Genomic DNA, 18,441 nt, shown 5'->3' on the forward strand with positions numbered 1-18,441 from the left:
GATGTTTATCACAGTAAGAAGCCAGACATCGAAGACAGGACTTGTGTGCTTTGAGTTTTTCCCCAGTGCAGACATCACAGGCCACATCTTCAGCTCCAGCATAGCATTGATGAGCAGCTTGGGATCCAGTCATCTGCAACATTTCACCTCTCGCTCAGTGACAACTGTCTGTGTGTCTCTGTGTCATAAAAACAGGGTTTTACTGTCATTATATATATATATATTTATATATATAATTACACGACTCTGCAGAGCCGTCTGCTCTATTAAACTTAAGCCTCAAATAAACTCCAATACATCCAAAACTCTGCTGGCCGTCTCCTCACCCACACCTGTTCCCGTGATCACATCACTCCTGTCCTTCAGAACCTCCACTGGCTCCCTGTTTCCCAATGCATCCAGTTTAAAGTCCTCCTCCTCACCCACAATGCCCTCCATAACCAGATTCCTTCCTACCTCACAGACCTGCTCCTGCACCTGTGATATATGTGCTGGTGTTTACTGTAAAGTGTATTTGAGTACCATGAAAAGCGCTATATAAATAAAATGTATTGTGGTATCTTTAGTTGCGATGCTGTGATGATGTATGGAAGAGGTATTATTATTATTAGTAGTATTATAAACTCAAGCAAACTGTCATGCTCTCTCTCCCTTAGGGTGATCAACTGAAACAGTGACAGGATGTCATCACCATGGATGTATTAAGAGAACTGTCATCACTCGTGAAGTCATGGCAACCAAATAAACACTACAGTACCCTGACAACCTGTAAGTATGTTTACACTAGACCGCAGCCTGTTTTTATTCAAATAAACACCTTCTTTTACTAGCCTTCGTGTAAGTATACAGTGGTTCTAAACACATCAATTTAACAGATTATATTCTGATATACAGTTCAAACATATGCCATTGAATAACAAAAAGAAACCTTATCACATCAGTTCACACACCACGTTAGCCTAACAGAAAAGCATAGACTTAACAAGCTAGCTAACAGTAGTGCTAGCGTGTGTGATGCTAACTTATTAAACTACGAAAACACACGTCAAGAAGGCTATTCGCTAAATTAACAACACTAACATATAAGCATGTATCCATTCATACTGTTATTTACCTGAAGTTCACTTTGCAATTTACTGGTCAATGTCGCCGCCTAGTGACAACGACTCAGGCGCTGTCAGGTCAGTTCTTTAACTGTCTACAGTGCCCCGTACTGCCTATCAGATCCGGTCTGCGCGTGCGCAGAAGCTCAACGTGCTGTTCTCTTAAAGTGCCCATATTATGAAAAAAATCACTTTTTCTGGGATTTGGGGTGTTATTTTGTGTCTCTGGTGCTTTCACACGCATACAAACTTGGAAAAAAAAAACATCCATGCTGTTTTCAGTGAGATTTACGTCACTAGCCAAAACGAGGTGGCTAACCGTAGCATGCTAGTGCTAGCATGCTAGCTTGTTCTGAATGGCAAACACACAGTAGTTCACCATAATCTACAAAAGAACTACTTACATGTCCCTATTCTGCATGTATTCCACGCAAAGTTGGAAGTGTGACCTCTTTTAGAAGAAGTCTCCCAGCTAATCCTGCCTTGTACTACTGAAGTTGTAGAATCAAACAGCTAGCTAGCTCATGTAATCCTTACCTAGCTACTGCTCGTGTGCGACTGCCACGCGCAAGATGTTACTGCAGTGAGAGGTCTCACTCTGTAGCTAAAACAGAGACCTGAACACAGGGTGAAAAGAGGAGCTGCAGCAATGTGCAGTACAACAAAAATATGGTGTTTTTTGAAAATTAAACCATGTAAACCTATTCTGGTACAACCTCTAAATACAATTATGAACCTGAAAATGAGTATAATATGGCCACTTTAATACATCCATGCACGATTACCGGTATTTATATTCAAATAATGAAATGCATCATATCAAAGAATTTCTAATAAACGGTCTTTGATCATATCCTTTACTGTCTATGGTCATATCCTGAGAACACAAAGGGCACACAAACCGACACAAACACCCTGAAAACTTGCATGCAGAATGCCCTAAGATTATGTAAACATATATATATATATATATATATATATATAATGTTCTCATTTTTATTCTTTAATTTTACTGATTGATTTTTTGAAAAAATTATTTATTTGCTTAAAATTTACGGCTAATCGGACCATGTTCGGACCACCCGATACTATAAAACTACATATCCCATGAAGCACCGCGGACTGACAACATCCGGCGAACTCCAAAAAGGAAAATTCAGGTTAAATAACGTTACTAGTGGGTCATTGGAGGAACAGTCGGCTACTGGAAGGACGCAGGGGACGTATCATAATATAACTTGTATAGCTAGGTGTGTAATATAAATTGATGTTCTGGATTTTCGATAGAAGGAATACAAATATTTTAGCTGGGTTTTCCTGCTTTTAGTCAAACATGGCCAAGTTAACTTAGCTACTGCTAGCTAACGTTACCAGCCACGTAACTGTTAGCTAACCTCCCTTGTTGTTTCCACTGTCTATGGTTGTTTCTGTCTATGTTTAAAACTGTGTTTGTGTGTTATTCAGCTATTTACATTGTGTCTCGGGTTTTTCTTCTTCTTTTTGGACCAAAGAAAACCATGCTGCTTCGTAAAGTGAGCCAGTCCTCCGCACTGTGCGGCTCCATTCTCAGGATTCCTCCCGTGCTGTCTGGGTAGGTAGCTAATGTTTAAAACTATTATTGACCAAGAGGACCTACTTTGCTTGAAGGAAAGTTAAAATCACTTCTTGTCTGGTCTACAGAGGTCAGCGTCAGCCCGGGGCTGTGGTTGCTGTGAAAAATGCCCGTCTCTACGCAAGCCAAGCTGCAGAGGTATGGTAACGTGAGCTAATATTACGATTATACTTCCATTTTGTCAGAGATATTTGTTGCATCTTGTAGTTTTACGATATTTTCGAGCCTGTTTATTGTTCTTGTTTGGCCTAATGAAGTGGCTGCCTGAAATAACGTTGACATCGCCCATAGATTTAGCCCCTCCCGCTGGAAGTGGGGGAAAGTTCACTGGTCACATGAGTCACAAAGGTGACACCATGGATGTGGGTGACACTCATGAATGTATTGTAGTGTAATATTATTTGTATATAGTTTTTGTATTTTATTTGTTTACGTATTGCAATGACTGAACTTCTGTAAACTACTTTTTTTGAAATAAAGTAAAAAAAAAAAAAATAATAATAATAAAAAAAATGTATTGTAGTGTAGATCTTCGATTAATAATACATCCATGGTGACACTGCTGTTGTCCAGACCAGGGGCACGTACAATTTCAAAACGTTGTGCACCGTTTTGCTACGGGTTTACGACAGGTTTCCTCAAAATGGCGTGAAACGATTTGCAACGGGCTTTGAGGATATTTTTAATCTTGTTTGTTGGGTAGGAAATATTGGATAGGATAGAACAACACAATGTAATTTTGCTAAATAAAACGCATGACATTAATTATTAATTTCACTTGTTTTTATTTTCGGGTGCCAGCCCGGGCCCCCCTCTAGACCCTGATTAGGTCACAAATCTCTATCTACCAATAAGAATGATAAAGTTGTCATGTGTCCTGCCCTAACAGGTGCAACATAGCTAACAGGTGACTCGGAAGATGTCAAACAATCAGTTTATACACACCCACACGGTCCTGGGAAGAGAACTAACCAGCCTGATTAACTGAAAACAGGTGTGTGGGTGTTCAGAGCCTTTAAATACATTTTCTCATGTCTGAATGTGTCCCAGGGTTCAGGCCTAATGTATACAGTCTATAGGTTCTGGACAGGCAGTTACAGAGAAGATGTCGTTCGTGTTGTGCTTCTCACTGCTGCATATACACCATTGTCAAAAAAATATGTAACCCAATCCTTTTGTCTTACAATTTGTAGCAGTTGAATATTCTTAGGTTTCAGGCGCGGCGTATTTGTTTTTCAGTAATTAAACAATATTACTTTAGAGTTGTTTACAGTGCTTTAAAAGAATAAATGCACATTTTCAGCTGATTTAGGTGTGGTCTTTGCCTATATGCATCATATAATAGTAATATGATAACCTGTTTGTTGCTCATTTAAAAAAAGCAATATAGGCAAACACAGCTGCTTTCCTTAATATTAGTATTTTTATAGTTTTTGTTTATTTCTTCTGGCGATTTCATGATAAAATAATGATTTTCTTTTAATTTATATTTAAACATTTATTGGAAGTTAAAACAACAGACAAGGTAAGAACAACTTCATTTACAGGAATTCTATCAGAAATAGATTTCAATATACACTGTACAAATAAACAGGGAAAGGGATAAAAAACACACACACACACACACACACCCACACATACACATAACTGGCCAAGCAGTGAAAGGGCCCCATTTAAATATATATTGATCAAGCTTGTTTTTGAAAGCAGGACAAGTCAGAGTCCTGAAGGTCAGTGGTTGAGCCCAGTATAGACAGATTAGCAGAGACATGGAATATTTTGTTCAGGACTTCACAATACCCTGTTGGATAATATAAAATAAAGATTTTTATGTGAAGCTTAGTCGCTCAGTAATGACCCCTGGTCAACATGGTATATATGAGCCAAAATCAAATATCATATTTGTTCCTTTTACCTGACAGCAGAACTAGAAATATATTTAAATAAGAACAAGTATATCAGGTGATCACAGAGAGCAGGAGGGGAATGAATGAAGGTTTATTGGGCCATACAAACGCAGTTTTGTTGTTTATGTGTGAAGGAAAGGTCAGAAACAAATGAAATGCATAGCTAATAAGAAATTAATTTGAAGTCAACTGCCAATAAATACAGGCATTTACATACAATGTGGCACTTATTCAAACTACTTTGATCTTACTATGACTGAAATAATGCTGAATGACTAAATTATTTTAGTGAAAGTAATAAATCGTTTCTCAGCGGCCTGGTTTCAAAACATCTGACCGAAGGACTAGAGTTGAAAATTAGCCAGCTGGCTAACACTGGCACATTTACAGAAATATTGAATAATGTGCATTATCCTTATAAATAAAAGTGGGCTCCATTTCTATAAAGAGCAGTAACGGGTAGAGCTCAAAGATATGTATTTTTTGTAGTATTAATATGATTTAGACACTACGTACCAAGTAATTCGTTTTCCTGGGCACACACAGGCTGTATTGAGTAAGGAATATGTGATATTTCATATTGTTAATATTGCCCACCTCCACTCGCTAATTCACTCAGGCATATTATACTTGACTTACTTTCATGAACACAGTTTTACTACAGGTTCACTCTTGAGTTACCAGTTGATTATCTGTATAATTAAATGCAATGTAATACAACAGCTCTGTTAAAAAAAAGCCAATCATAATCCTATTGTTGATATATGCACAGTGCTGCTTGGGCACTCAGCTGACTGGATGTGCCCTTGACATCGCTTATCTCACAATTGGAGCTTGAGATCAGCCGTTTGGGCATCTTACCAAGTTGGTGCCTTGGCTGGATGTTTCACTGATGTTTACTTGGCTCATAACACAGGATTCTGATCACTGAATATTTCAACAATGCTGACCCACATGACCTTCCTCTCTTTTAGAATATCACCTTTGGATGTGAGATTTTGTCCCAGTCATATTGTCTTTTAAGCAATATGTGCATTTGCATAACATTTTATTTAAGCTTAATTTCCTGCCGAGTCCCAAAATGCAAAACCTCCCTGCTTTTTTTACTGAATCAATGCACTGTTGGTGAGCGTATTCTCTGTTTTGCCCTTTCTCTTCAGGCGGTGCTGGAGAAGCCTGCAGCAGTCGGCAGTGACACTGCCAGTAAAGTGGAAAAGAAGACAGTTGCTGCTGTATGTTAATTCTCTCTTACTATTATTATGTAATTCTTATATTTGAGATCATGTTATTATTAATGGCTTTTAAACTGCTTGAACGTGACGCGACTATCCAGTAGAAGTAGTAGACAAACTAACCTTTGTCGATCTGAAATGAAGACAGATTCAGCAACTGTATGGCCTATTTCTCACTTAAAATGTTTTCAGGAACACGTTTCGGTGAACTATTTTTGTAATATATGAGATTGTATTCCGTCCAAGCCGCCATGACAGTGGCTTGAAATTCTCGAGAAACCTGACCCACGTGACACGTTCGTCCAATCAGCCAGAGGGCGTGCACCATTCTATTTTTTTCAGCGGCGCGCGACAAAGCGGAAACAGGAAGCCTGAACGAGCTCGAGGGTAACCAGATGCCAGGACTCTCAGTGACTGCAAGTCTCTCTTGTAAACTTACTGGGTTAAGATGAGTTTTTTTTTTATGGTAAATGAAAGGCTTGATCCGACGAAGTAGGTCATCGAATCAAATCGAAGCATTGACGTCAATGCTGCTGCCAGTTCTGCCGTTGTTTACCTTTTTTCTTCTTCTTCTAATCCATTGAAATAGCAAAGTCGGTAGCCTTTCCTCATTAGCGCCACCTCTGTTCAGGAGAAGACTGCAACTAGTGTCGCGACCGCCACGTGCGAGTATAAACAGTTTCGGCGCTCCCATTTGCGCACGACAGGTCGGCTGCGGCGAGTATACCGCACGTTTAATGGGCAGGTGGCAGTTAGCATCACAGTAACATGCCAGAAAACGCTGTTATGCACCAACAAAGACAGGAAAGGAGAAGAATGCAAGCTAGCAAACATGGATGTAAACAAAGCACGTAGTAAATGGCTTTGCAACTGTTTGCATTAATCACATTTGTTAGACCTCAGGGATAAACAACAGTTCATGTAAACATAACTTTTTTTTTTTTTTTTTTTTTTTTTTTTTTTTTTTTTAAAACAACAAAACACAGGGTATCTTTAACTCAACATTTGGATACTCTGTTTGTGTTGGCACATGCTTTACTATGTTTAACTTAATCTTCCACAGGAATCCAAATCATTTGCTGTCAACATTTTCAAGGGGCAGATAGCGACTGCCCAAGTGTTCCCCTACCCCTCAGGTAAACCAGAGGAGATTATGTTAATATCGGTTTGATACACTGCCAACACTTTATTAAAAAAAGGAAACGGTTATATTATATTGGAAATGATTATTTTAAGACAAAGAGATTTAAGAACTCATTTGTCCCTGTTTCCATTGGTCTCATTAATAGCTCGATGTGATTTTTCCCGTATAAATATTAGTAATAGCATATATGTATGTTATTTTGTGTATTCTCTGCTGGCTGTAAAACGAATTGCCCCCCACAGCGATAATAAAGTTGACTTAACTGTAACTTCTGTGTGTGCCATAGCCCTGAATGAGGAGCAGGAGCAGTTTCTTCGAGAGCTTGTGGGGCCTGTCGGCAAATTCTTTGAGGTAATTTCAAACCTTTTGGAGCTCCTGGATGAATTTGTCTGACCTCACTCTCACAACTTCTCTACATCTGTCACACTCGCCCCCCTTACCCCTGCACGTTTCTGCTTCCTGTGGGCAGGAGGTGAATGATCCTGCCAAGAACGATGCCTTGGAGAAAGTCGAAGATCACACCATGGAGGGCCTGAAGGAGATGGGTGCCTTTGGCCTACAGGTACCAGCTGACCTGGGCGGCCTCGGCCTATCAAACACACAGGTACGTCTGCTTGATTACATTTATGGATCTTTTACTCTATAACAGATACACATAAGACACATTGTTTAGTTGTTAATTGTATGAGACGGCTATGGAAACACACACGTCTAACGTGATAACCCCCATCTTACAGTATGCCCGGCTAGTTGAGATTGTTGGCAGTCATGACCTGGGTGTTGGCATCACTCTGGGGGCCCACCAGTCCATTGGCTTCAAGGGCATTCTGCTTTTTGGTAATCCAGCCCAGAAGGAGAAGTACCTGCCCAAGCTTGCCACAGGTAAGAAGACTGGTATTTGACTACACATGTATTGGGGAGTAACATAATTTAATGGATGAAGAATGTAGAGCTGCTTATCATTTCTTGTGCGTGTCTAGGTGAGCATTTAGCCGCCTTCTGCCTAACTGAACCTGCCAGTGGCTCTGATGCCGCCTCCATCAAAACCACAGCTGTTCAGTCCCCCTGCGGACAGTACTTCACTCTCAATGGAAGCAAGATCTGGATCAGGTGAGGACACTATGGAGGCAATATTTATTCATAATTCAAATTCAAAGTCCAAAGAGAAATCGAAGCAAGATCAAATTAAAAATCTTATTTTTTTTAAATTTTCCATTGATCAAATTAAAAATATTATTATTTTTTTAATTTTCCATTTGGCTTTTCCATTTGGATTTAATATTTGGCTTTTGAATTTCAATTTAACATTGGCTTTTCCATTTGGATTTAATATTTGGCTTTTCGATTTCAATTTAACATTGGATTTTCATTTGGATTTAATATTTGGCTTTTGAATTTACATTTAACATTAGCTTTTCATTTGGACTTGACACATGTCAATGTAAATGAGGAGGCGTGGCCCAAAGGCTGGTGGGAGGGTCTGAAACTAAAGGGGTGCAGAGGCACCTTATGAACAGCAGGGGGAGCTGACTGCTGGGGAGCACACTGTTGAGGAGCATCTGTCTGCAGCTTGGCCACCAGGCTGGCTTATCCTCTTATTTCACATGATAGAAACTGATGATGTAGGCTAAACACAAACCACATTTCATGCAACAACAGTGAAGTTTTCATGTAGTTACTATAATTGGGCCCGTGTTAGTGAGGACTAGATTAGGACTGTATTTAAAGCTGATTCTGGTTTCCAACTTCGCCCCAGGTGTGTCTGTTTAAAACACGGATGGAGACAACTTCTCTCTTTTGATGTTTTATTTAATTAAGCAACAGTACAAACATGGGTGTGGGTAGCTCTGCTACGTGTGTTTGTGTGTTGTCAGATCTCGAGGACACACACACACACACACACACAATCTCAACCGGGTAGTCATCGTCCGAACTGCGACCTCTCCTTTTTCTTTCTCTCAATTTTTTCTCCGGGTGGTGCGCGCAGTGTGAGGTGCGTGTCCGCGCTATTCTCCGACACGTACTCACAACAATCACTCCTGATTGACGGCCTTTTGTACAGCCCGTGTAGGCTACTTTTTCGTTCATTTGATTTCCGATTTTGAAACGATATCCAAATTTGAAAAATGGGTCATTTTAAACCTTGTTAATATTGATGACAATGTGTTATTTTTTTATTATGAATAAATATTTCCTTCATAGGACACAGTACTAGAATACATAATCAAAATTAAAATGTTCTTTTTTTTACCACAAGGAGGTGGTATTGTGCAGTCTATCCAGTAACACTACGCAATAGCTTTTGCTTGTCTCTTTTCCCTAATCTGATGCCCTTTTTCTCTTGTCAGCAATGGAGGTCTGGCGGAGATCTTCACAGTGTTTGCCAAGACACCCATGAAGGATCCCAAGACCGGAGAGATGAAGGACAAGATCTCAGCCTTTATCGTGGAGAGGAGCTTTGGAGGAGTGACACAGTGAGCACACCTTTTTTTTCTACATTGCCTGTTTGTCACTAAACTTCATGTTTTTTGGAATCATGAAATCACTTTTCATTGTTTATTTCTTCCTCATCACCATCACCCCATCTTCTTTAATCACAGTGGCCCTCCAGAGAAGAAAATGGGCATCAAGGCGTCCAACACCGCCGAGGTCTATTTCGATAATGTTCGCGTGCCAGCTGACTGCTTGTTGACCGAGGTGGGCGGAGGTTTCAAGGTGGCCATGAACATCCTGAATAACGGACGCTTTGGCATGGCGGCCGCCCTCTCCGGCACCATGAAGGGAGTCATCACCAAAGCTGTGAGTGAACTACTGTTGGCACCATAAATGTAGATGGGAAGTGGAAGTGTGACAGCAGAGGATGAGCTTTTCTTTTAATGTAGACACTGTAGCTACCATTCACAGCTTTATGTTTCTATATGTGTTGTTGTGTTTCCCATCTGCTGCATTACATGTTACCTGTATTGTCTATGCTACACCCCCCTCTTTCAGTCATGTATTTCCTTTGTTGTGGGTTTGTGGGAAATTCCCCTTCTTGCAGTTCACTGTGGCCTGTTTCTGTTAAGCAACTTCCTGCTGAAGTTACAGGCGCTGAAGATTCAAATGTGCTCTGGTCACGTCTGTTGTTTTTCAAGCATTTCAATTTTTCCATACTGAATATGTAACCAAATATGTATTTGTAATGTCAGTAACAGCTTAATTGACTAAGGTTTTTATATATATTTAAAAAAAAAAAAAAAAAAAAAAATATGTGAAGGAATACTGTTGTGATCATATTGAACTCTTAGTATTCAACTCATTCAATTGTTAAACTGATAACGGTTTCACAAGCAGTAGTTTAATGTACTTAACTGCCTCGTTTTCCGAGGCCAAACCTAAAAAATATTCAATTTACAACTATGTTTTGTAACGCGGCAAATCGTCACACATGAGAAGCTGTAACCATCAAATATTTGGCTTTTCCTCATTTCAACTAAGCGGTTAATCAGCTAACTGTTTCAGCACTAGAAATGTATAACCTTAAGTCAGCATGCACAACCTTGCTGAAAGTAGGAGCAGAAAGTTACACACAAACGTATTATTGTCCTACTGTTGCTGTGTTAGATGCTGCTTAACTCGCAGTAATTGGGATTCTTTTTGGCCCTAGACAAAGTTTAGCATAGCATTTCTTTTAAATGACATAGCTTATAATGTCAGTCATATTTGTTTTGCAGTGCTGATGACTGTGGGGTTTCCAACCAGGAAACTGCTGTGGATGAAAGTGACTTTTATTTAGCAGGTTGGGCTTTAGTGCAGTTCCACAGAATAGGGAGAACACTGCAGAAACCATTTTAATAGTTTAAATGGGAAAATCACACGTGCTTAGACAAATGACTGTTTAGAGAAAAGCAAAATGTGCTTAGCATTTCTTCTAAAAGGCAGGTATATAATACACACCTCTCCAGTGGTTCTGTTTTAAAACTTGTTTATCAGTTACTTTAACTTCAGTTGTTTATTTTGAGACCTTATGGCAATACCGTGGGGTCACTTCCTTGATGCCACAATGTTGATGCTCATGTGCTCTCTGGCAGCCTAACCAAACTTCCTCTTTCTAGTTAAAAAACTAGACAGCGACACCATTTCAACAGGGACCCCAAAATAGGCTGCTAAAATTTCAGTTCCAGTCTTTACGTATAAGGAAGTGTACAGGATTCATACTTAACCTATCTGTGTTGTCATGTTTTAATACGGTTACAAAAAAAAACAGCTTGTAACTATGAACAAAGGTGTGATAGTGACCGTCCTTTTCCTCTTCTCATCAGGTGGATCATGCTGCCAACAGAACCCAGTTTGGGAACAAGATCCACAACTACGGAGCCATCCAGGAGAAGATGGCTCGCATGACCATGCTGCAGTATGTCACTGAGGTCGGTCAAATGCCCCACAGTCTGATTCACATTTATATCCACTGTTTGGACACTAAGATGTCTAATGCTGATTCTGATTAAAGTGGTGTTGAACCAAATGGAAAGCAGAATTAAATATTGCCAGCAGTATCTAACATTGGGTGTTGTTTCCTGTCGCCAGTAGTCATAGTTTTTACTGTCAAGTGCCAGCATAATCTGGCACTTCTAGCCTGTTAATTGTTGTGCCATCTTGTTGGTTTATATGTAGCTTAAAGCCTGTCTTAATGCTTTTTATGTTGATTTCCTGCCCAAGGAACGCCTTTTTAACTCTCCTAGCAAAGATGTTTTGAGCACAACTTAAACCACTTTTACTCTTTGCATTATTGTGTACTAGGGGTGGGGGGGAAAAATTGATACAGCATAGTATCACAATATTTTTCGTGGCAATACTGTATCGATACACAGACGCCAAGTATCGATCTTTTATGATATGTGTGTTGGTCAGTCTGTCTGCTTGATAATCCCATTTTGCAACAATAACAGTGACGTGAGATGAACAAACAGAGAAATGTTTCTTTTTAGGTAAAACAGATAGACATAATTTGAAATTGGGAAACATTTGATGTTGGAAAAAAGGTAATAAATTGCAATATATAGCAGAATATTGCAATATGTTTAAAATTGCAATAATATCGTATCGTGACATAAGTATCGTGATGATCTCTGGTGATTCCCACCCCTATTGTGTACTGGTGCTGACAACTTTAAGATGTCATAAAATCATGCTGACATTACTACTTCATGTCTTTTTGCAGTCAATGGCCTACATGATCAGCGGTAACATGGACAGTGGAGCGACTGAATTCCAGATAGAAGCTGCCATCAGCAAGATCTTTGCCTCTGTAAGAACTTCAATAACACAACTCTCTCATGGGTTAAACATGCATACCAGAGGAGCTCATAGTTCCCATAATGCCTTGGATTAATTCTTACTAGGGCTGTCAGCATTAACGCGTTAATCGCGATGCAATTAAGGGCCGAGCATAATGCGTACATTTTTTTTAATCGTATTAAAACGATTTTTATTAATTTATTTTCACTTCACTCGGCTTTGCGTCGTGCCTAACAGGCTACTATTTTGCCATACTTCCTCGTAACACATCCTGCTGCTGCAGGAATAGCAACGCGGATTTCGGTGCCTCATTCTGGTGCCACTGATATGTCTGCACTTCTCTCTGATGCTCTGAAACAGACGTTACAGGCAACAGAAACATCGCTGCACGTGACGCTAGTTAACACTATACTCGACAGCAGCTAACGTTAGCCTACCGCTAGCTAGTAGCTGGATTAAACACAGTTAGAATGCTGACAGCTAACACTAAAAGGTGTAAAGTGTGACTGTATTTCACTGTAGAGGATTCAACACCGGGATGCAGCTGCCGTTGTCGGAAAAACACAGTGTGTTCAATGAAACTGCTTATTTACAGCCTTGTGGTGCATTCAAAGTTGTTGTTGTTAAATGCCCTTTTCCCATCTGGTGGTTGTTTTTGTCATTCAACAGCTATTTACTAGTGAAATAAGTTATTGTTATAGTGATTACATTATTATTAAACATTTAATTTTGACGATATGGCCTTAACAATAAACAAGCCGTTCTTTAATGTCACCAACTGTTTAGTACCCTTCTTTTTTTTAACTTTCTTAAAAAGTATTGGTTCAGGCACCGTTAAGGCACCGGTACCGTTTTAAAAGTACCGCTTTAGCACCGGTATCCAAACCAAACAATACCCAACCCTAATATTGACTCTAGATTCAAATGTGTGACTAGATTAAATATATAATAAACAAATACAAATCTTAAATTCAAGTTCATAAAGTCACTTTCTTTGCATTCATTTGATTCCCAATCAAGATACACTGGTAAGAATTGCTTTCAATTGTTAATATGTACTTAAAAACTGTTCTGAAATGCAAAATAATAGAATTTTAATCATGTGATAAAACATGCGATTAATCGCGATTAACTATAGAAATTCAACGATTTATCGCGATTAAGAAAATGTAATCGTTTGACAGCCCTAGTTCTTACACATGTAAGCCTTTGCTCTGGGGAACACAACACCTCTTTCAAAATATTTGTGATGTTCCTTCTTCAGTAGAAGACTGAAGACTCGGGGCGGTAGTTAGAGGAAGTAGACGTCTCTAGGTTTTGCTAAATTTAAATTGGAGAAGGTATTAGAGAAATGTGATGTGTCTTAATTGTCACTGCAAAAGCTCATTTGCATCTGTGTGTTTTTCTTTTAATTGTGACAGGAAGCAGCATGGACTGTGACTGATGAGTGTATTCAGATTATGGGCGGCATGGGTTTCATGAAGGTGAGTTCTCAGTAAACATCCTGTTTCACACAGAATCAGGGAGCACTGAGAAGCTGCATGGAAAAAATAGGTAGTAGTTTTAGCTCCTGCTTGAATTTTTTATTTTTAGGCATTTTATATCCCATTGAAAACAGATGCTACAATATACAGTACTTCCAGTTTTAAAAGGCAAATAAAACAAGTACTTCACAATGTAACTAAGAAATATTGGTTTTCAGTGGTAAACTACAAGCAGGAATGAGTCACTTGAACTCATATTTACCTTTCTACATTAGCCCTGCAGGGATCAGTAACACTTTTTTATAACCGTATCAGTGATGACATAATCAGCTAGTAATAAAAGTGCCATAAGCTCCAAACAACCACTACACATTTATTTGTGTACTTGCAGTAAGGCAGAGGTGAAGTACAGATGGCCAGTGTGGTCACATAGCTGCTACATGCGAGAGATTGATGCTTGCTTCAGGTAGAAGAAAATCAACCAAGAAGTTCACAAGAATAGACTGGTGCAAGCCAGCTGAAAATATGGGGGCGCGGTGAAGTCACGTAAACAATAATTTTGCTTTGCACAGAGCGAACCAGAGGATGCAGTAGGCCACCTCTCTAACACGCGTGCTGCTACACCAGGCTCCCAATACTGTTGACAGTTGCACACTCATGGAACAACACTTAAAAGAACTGCAAAGGTGACATTCTTGGTGCAAATTGTACTGGAACACTTACATGGGGTGGACAAAATAACCTGTACAATTTAAATCAATTTAGTTTAACAATAGTACAGTTTACAATCTCAGAAATTCCCACAGAGTTGACTTAAGATCTCAATAGAATGTGACCATTTTAAGCTTCGCAAATACCCCTATGTGTACAGATGTTTCAGTAATTTTGTCCACACCCTTTGTGTTTTTACAAGTTAAAGGGGAACACCACCTAAAATTAGAATAATGTTATTTCCATGGCCTAGGAGAAGTCTCAAACTTGTGATGTCATCAAGTATAAAGTCCAGACCTGCTCCATAGACAATAATTGGGAGATTGATTTTGTTTTCTTTCTTTTTTTTTTTATACCCAAATGAGCGTTATTGTATTGTAGTGTTGTCAGTTCTAAAACAGAAAATGTTCATATACTCAAAACGTTCCTCTGGGTGCTCTCAGTGTTATCTATACCATATTTACAAATGCATTGTCTATGGAGCAGTTCCACATTTTATACTTGATGAGATCACACATTTGAGTTTTAGCACTCTAGTTTTGGGATTTGGGAGAGTTCATGTTTGCTAATGTTTTTGAACTGTTTAGACCATAGGAATAACGTGTGTGAATTTAAAAAATGGCCGTAGTTCCCCTCTTATTGTGAAATTAGTTGTCGGTATGAGCTGTTTAAAAGGAAGAAGGGGGGAAAACATTCATAACCAGACTTTGATTAGTTTTGCTCACAGTGCATATTTTGACTCAGGGTTTCATTTTACCAAGGAAGTTAAGTCAGAAGTGTGCCCAGTACATTTCCCCTTCTGCTCTTCTGGACAAAATACATTGTCTGCAACCTAAAGATATGAACAGTAACTTGCACATTCAGTATTCAAAAACACAGAAATGAATATAGATGGTCTCTGTTTCTGTTTGCAGCTGGTGTTTTCATTACCTAATTTTAACTTTTGCGAGAAGCTGAGATCAAAAGGTCTTGTACTGTATGTGTAAGATATGATAAATAACACAGCTCATTGCTCAAGTTGGTTTACTCAATATGTGAATACCAACGTGATTTTTACCAAGAATTTCACAGACTGAAATCGAGAGTGAATTTCAGTGCAGAATATTCTCAGAAAAGTTACATTCAGTGCATTCACAATAGTAAATTATGGGTTATATGGGATTGTTGCAGCCTAACTCTGAGTAGGATTTAGTTATAAATAAAATGTCCTAAACTCTTTACTATACAGTACGAGTAGAAGGTCATCGTCTTTGTGTATGTGTTTTCCGTAGGACGCTGGTGTGGAGAGGGTGATGAGGGATCTGAGAATTTTCCGAATCTTCGAGGGCACCAACGACATCCTGAGGCTCTTCGTGGCCCTTAATGGCTTCCAGGTAAAATGAAATCCCATTGTCGTATATTTTTTTCTCTCATACAGCCGTGGTGATCTGATAATGTCTGGGTGAAAAGTTCGCCCGTTCTGTAGAGAGGAAGTGATTTCTGCTTGCTTCCTGTCGTGTAGTCTTGTAGGTTTTAAAATTGGTAATCGTAAAGCAACTTCCTTTTGTATGCTTATTTTACAGCAAGGATGAGTGTTAGGTTTCCTTGTCAATCTCTTCGTCTTCCTAAAGTAAAGCAGACTGCATCCCTGTCAGTGTCTACTAACTGGAGGAGAGGGCCAGTTCATTAGAATGTAGCCTGTAACTTTAAATCATCCGACTAAATGGTGCTAAAAGTAGCCCAGAATGTTGTTGTAAACAACTGTTACGTTCCTGGGAATACCCTGAAAAGAAACCGTCTTTAGGTAGAAGTCTTAATCTGCTTCATCAGGATTGTTTAGGTTTTTTTCAGATTTTGACACAGTGACCAAACAACTGTAGTCAGAATGTTATTTAAATGTTTGCTGAATCCGGATTAAGTAAGTGTGAAGAGCACAGACAAGAAAAGAAATGCAGAAATCTCTCTTGTGAAATAATCAAAAGTGTTGTAACTTTGGCAAAAATTGTGTTCATGTAGGATCTCATTACTCATAGTAAGGATCTGATTGAGAAAATAGGTTGTCAGGGCCTAAGTCTGGTTCAACGGATGTAAATTGCTGGGATAATGCTGGGATTGGTTTAAAGAAATCCAAACAAGCCAGAGCATTTTTTTCGCCCTATACCAGATATCAGTGTTTCCCACACATAGACTAATTTGTGGCGGTGCGCCGCATATCAACACCTGCCAACGCACATTGCATTTTGTTATTATTTTTTTTATTTTTTTTTAACGCTATTTAAAACACTCAGCTTATTCGTTCAGCTGCATTTCCTTTCCCTGCTCTCCTCCGTCTCTCTGTCACTTGCGTCTCGCTCACATACACACACACAGCCCCTCCCCCCCGTGCACACAGCGTCTGTCTCCATGACAGGAGATACAGGAGAAGACGGCTGGCGAAATTCACAAGTTCACGAAAGGTTGGTATCTCAGGAACACCTTTACACAATCACACATTAAAAAGTGCTATAACAAATATTTTCTATTCTGAATACAATGTTGTCAGTGTGTTAATGTTGGAGTTCCGACCCGACTCTTAGCAAACAAGCGATTGCTCCTGCTTTAGAAAGTTAACTAGTCGCAAGTTTGGGGTAAAATGCAGTTGGGTTCTCGAGGTCAAAACACTATATGTAGCATCTGTGAATCAAATAAATGTATTATAAATAATGTTATGGCATTTTTTTACTCTTACACTGAAAAAGGCACGTGTTGAGAATAAGGACCATCCTGAACCGGAGGTATCAGTCTGAAACGGAGCTGAACAGTCCGACCAGTGTAGTTAGTTATGTTATAAATTTGTTTACAATATTTCAGGCTTCAACCAGTGCTGCTCAATCATAAAGACGGGTCAGGGAGAGAAAGAGAGAGATTCATTAGGCATTGAAGAAAGAGTAGGAGAGGAGGACGGCATCTAACAGCGTGTCCTCCTCAGTTTTTGATACTTGATTGAATGAAAATAAGTATGCCAAGTATGTATGCCAAAGTATGTATGCCAAACCCCCCCCCCCCGGTCTGGCACGGGGCGACCGACCGCCGCCACAAATTGCCTTCTAATCTTCCCTCCCCTGCTTCCCTCCAGAATGCTGGTAACCAGTTGAAGAGCTTACAGAAGGCCCTGAAGAACCCTCTTGGCAATGCTGGGTTGCTCGCAGGAGAACTCACCAAGAGAGCCAAAAGGTTGCATCTCACTCTCACTTCACACTCCGTCTGGGGGGCAGGAAGTGCTAAACTGCTATAGCTTAGGGTGGGAGACGGGGACTTCCCTTTCAATGCACAATACATGATGCAATTTATTGCAGCTTAAGTCTAAGCAGAAATTACTATTTTGTTAGCTCATTTGCTGATAGTAGTTTTCCTGTCTGAGTTTCCAGGATTTGGATGTATATTATATATATTTCCTCCTTCAAGGAACCGAAGTGAAAGTGGATTCCTTGCGTTAGGGTGTTACACACACACACACACACACACACACACACACACACACACACACACACACACACACAGCTCTAATGTATATGTGACACGCTGTCTACCGTATATAATATTGAAATGAATGCTCACCAGGGGTAACCATAAGAAAAAAGTATTGCAATGCTGTCCGAAATGTAATATTTTCTTTGAACTTGAGTGCTTAGCTAAAGTGCACAGTTGTATGTTGGTTTGTGAGCACTGTCAAAATGTGTCTCAGTGCACAGCTGTACTGTTGCAGACGGAGGACTTTGACTTCTGCTGCTTTTCACCACATGGCAGGTGTAGAATATGGTGTATAACCATGTTTGTTATAACTGTCTTCTTGTGTTGTGTTTCTAGGAAGGCAGGTTTGAGCACAGGTCTGACACTGCAGGGAACTGTACATCCTGAGCTGGCACAGAGCGGTGAACTGGTGTGTTAAACCTTTCTTGTGTGTATTACATTTTCCATTGTAGGCATTTATTTAAGGGGGTAGCTTGGATTGA

General features: G+C 39.5%; 1 protein-coding gene across 2 annotated transcripts in view; it reads left to right on the forward strand.

The window, feature by feature from the left end:
• The first annotated feature begins 2,214 nt into the window (after positions 1–2,214).
• Positions 2,215–18,441, forward strand: part of acadvl (acyl-CoA dehydrogenase very long chain) — a 42,453-nt gene continuing 26,226 nt past the window's right edge. Inside the window, exons 1-17 of one of the 2 annotated variants that reach the window (XM_031298318.2) lie at positions 2,215–2,347; positions 2,613–2,694; positions 2,784–2,853; positions 5,783–5,854; positions 6,918–6,990; positions 7,285–7,349; positions 7,468–7,602; positions 7,736–7,880; positions 7,979–8,108; positions 9,347–9,472; positions 9,599–9,797; positions 11,300–11,404; positions 12,199–12,285; positions 13,697–13,759; positions 15,742–15,843; positions 17,565–17,662; positions 18,296–18,368. In XM_031298318.2, coding sequence (XP_031154178.1) covers positions 2,621–2,694; positions 2,784–2,853; positions 5,783–5,854; positions 6,918–6,990; positions 7,285–7,349; positions 7,468–7,602; positions 7,736–7,880; positions 7,979–8,108; positions 9,347–9,472; positions 9,599–9,797; positions 11,300–11,404; positions 12,199–12,285; positions 13,697–13,759; positions 15,742–15,843; positions 17,565–17,662; positions 18,296–18,368 — 1,617 coding nt within the window. In that variant the 5' untranslated portion in view covers positions 2,215–2,347; positions 2,613–2,620. Of the gene's footprint in view, positions 2,354–2,612; positions 2,695–2,783; positions 2,854–5,782; positions 5,855–6,917; positions 6,991–7,284; positions 7,350–7,467; positions 7,603–7,735; positions 7,881–7,978; positions 8,109–9,346; positions 9,473–9,598; positions 9,798–11,299; positions 11,405–12,198; positions 12,286–13,696; positions 13,760–15,741; positions 15,844–17,564; positions 17,663–18,295; positions 18,369–18,441 lie in introns of both variants that reach the window. The other variant, XM_031298319.2, reaches the window with a different exon arrangement.

The sequence above is a fragment of the Sander lucioperca genome, chromosome 17, assembly GCF_008315115.2.
Source record: "Sander lucioperca isolate FBNREF2018 chromosome 17, SLUC_FBN_1.2, whole genome shotgun sequence".
Taxonomy (NCBI): domain Eukaryota; kingdom Metazoa; phylum Chordata; class Actinopteri; order Perciformes; family Percidae; genus Sander; species Sander lucioperca.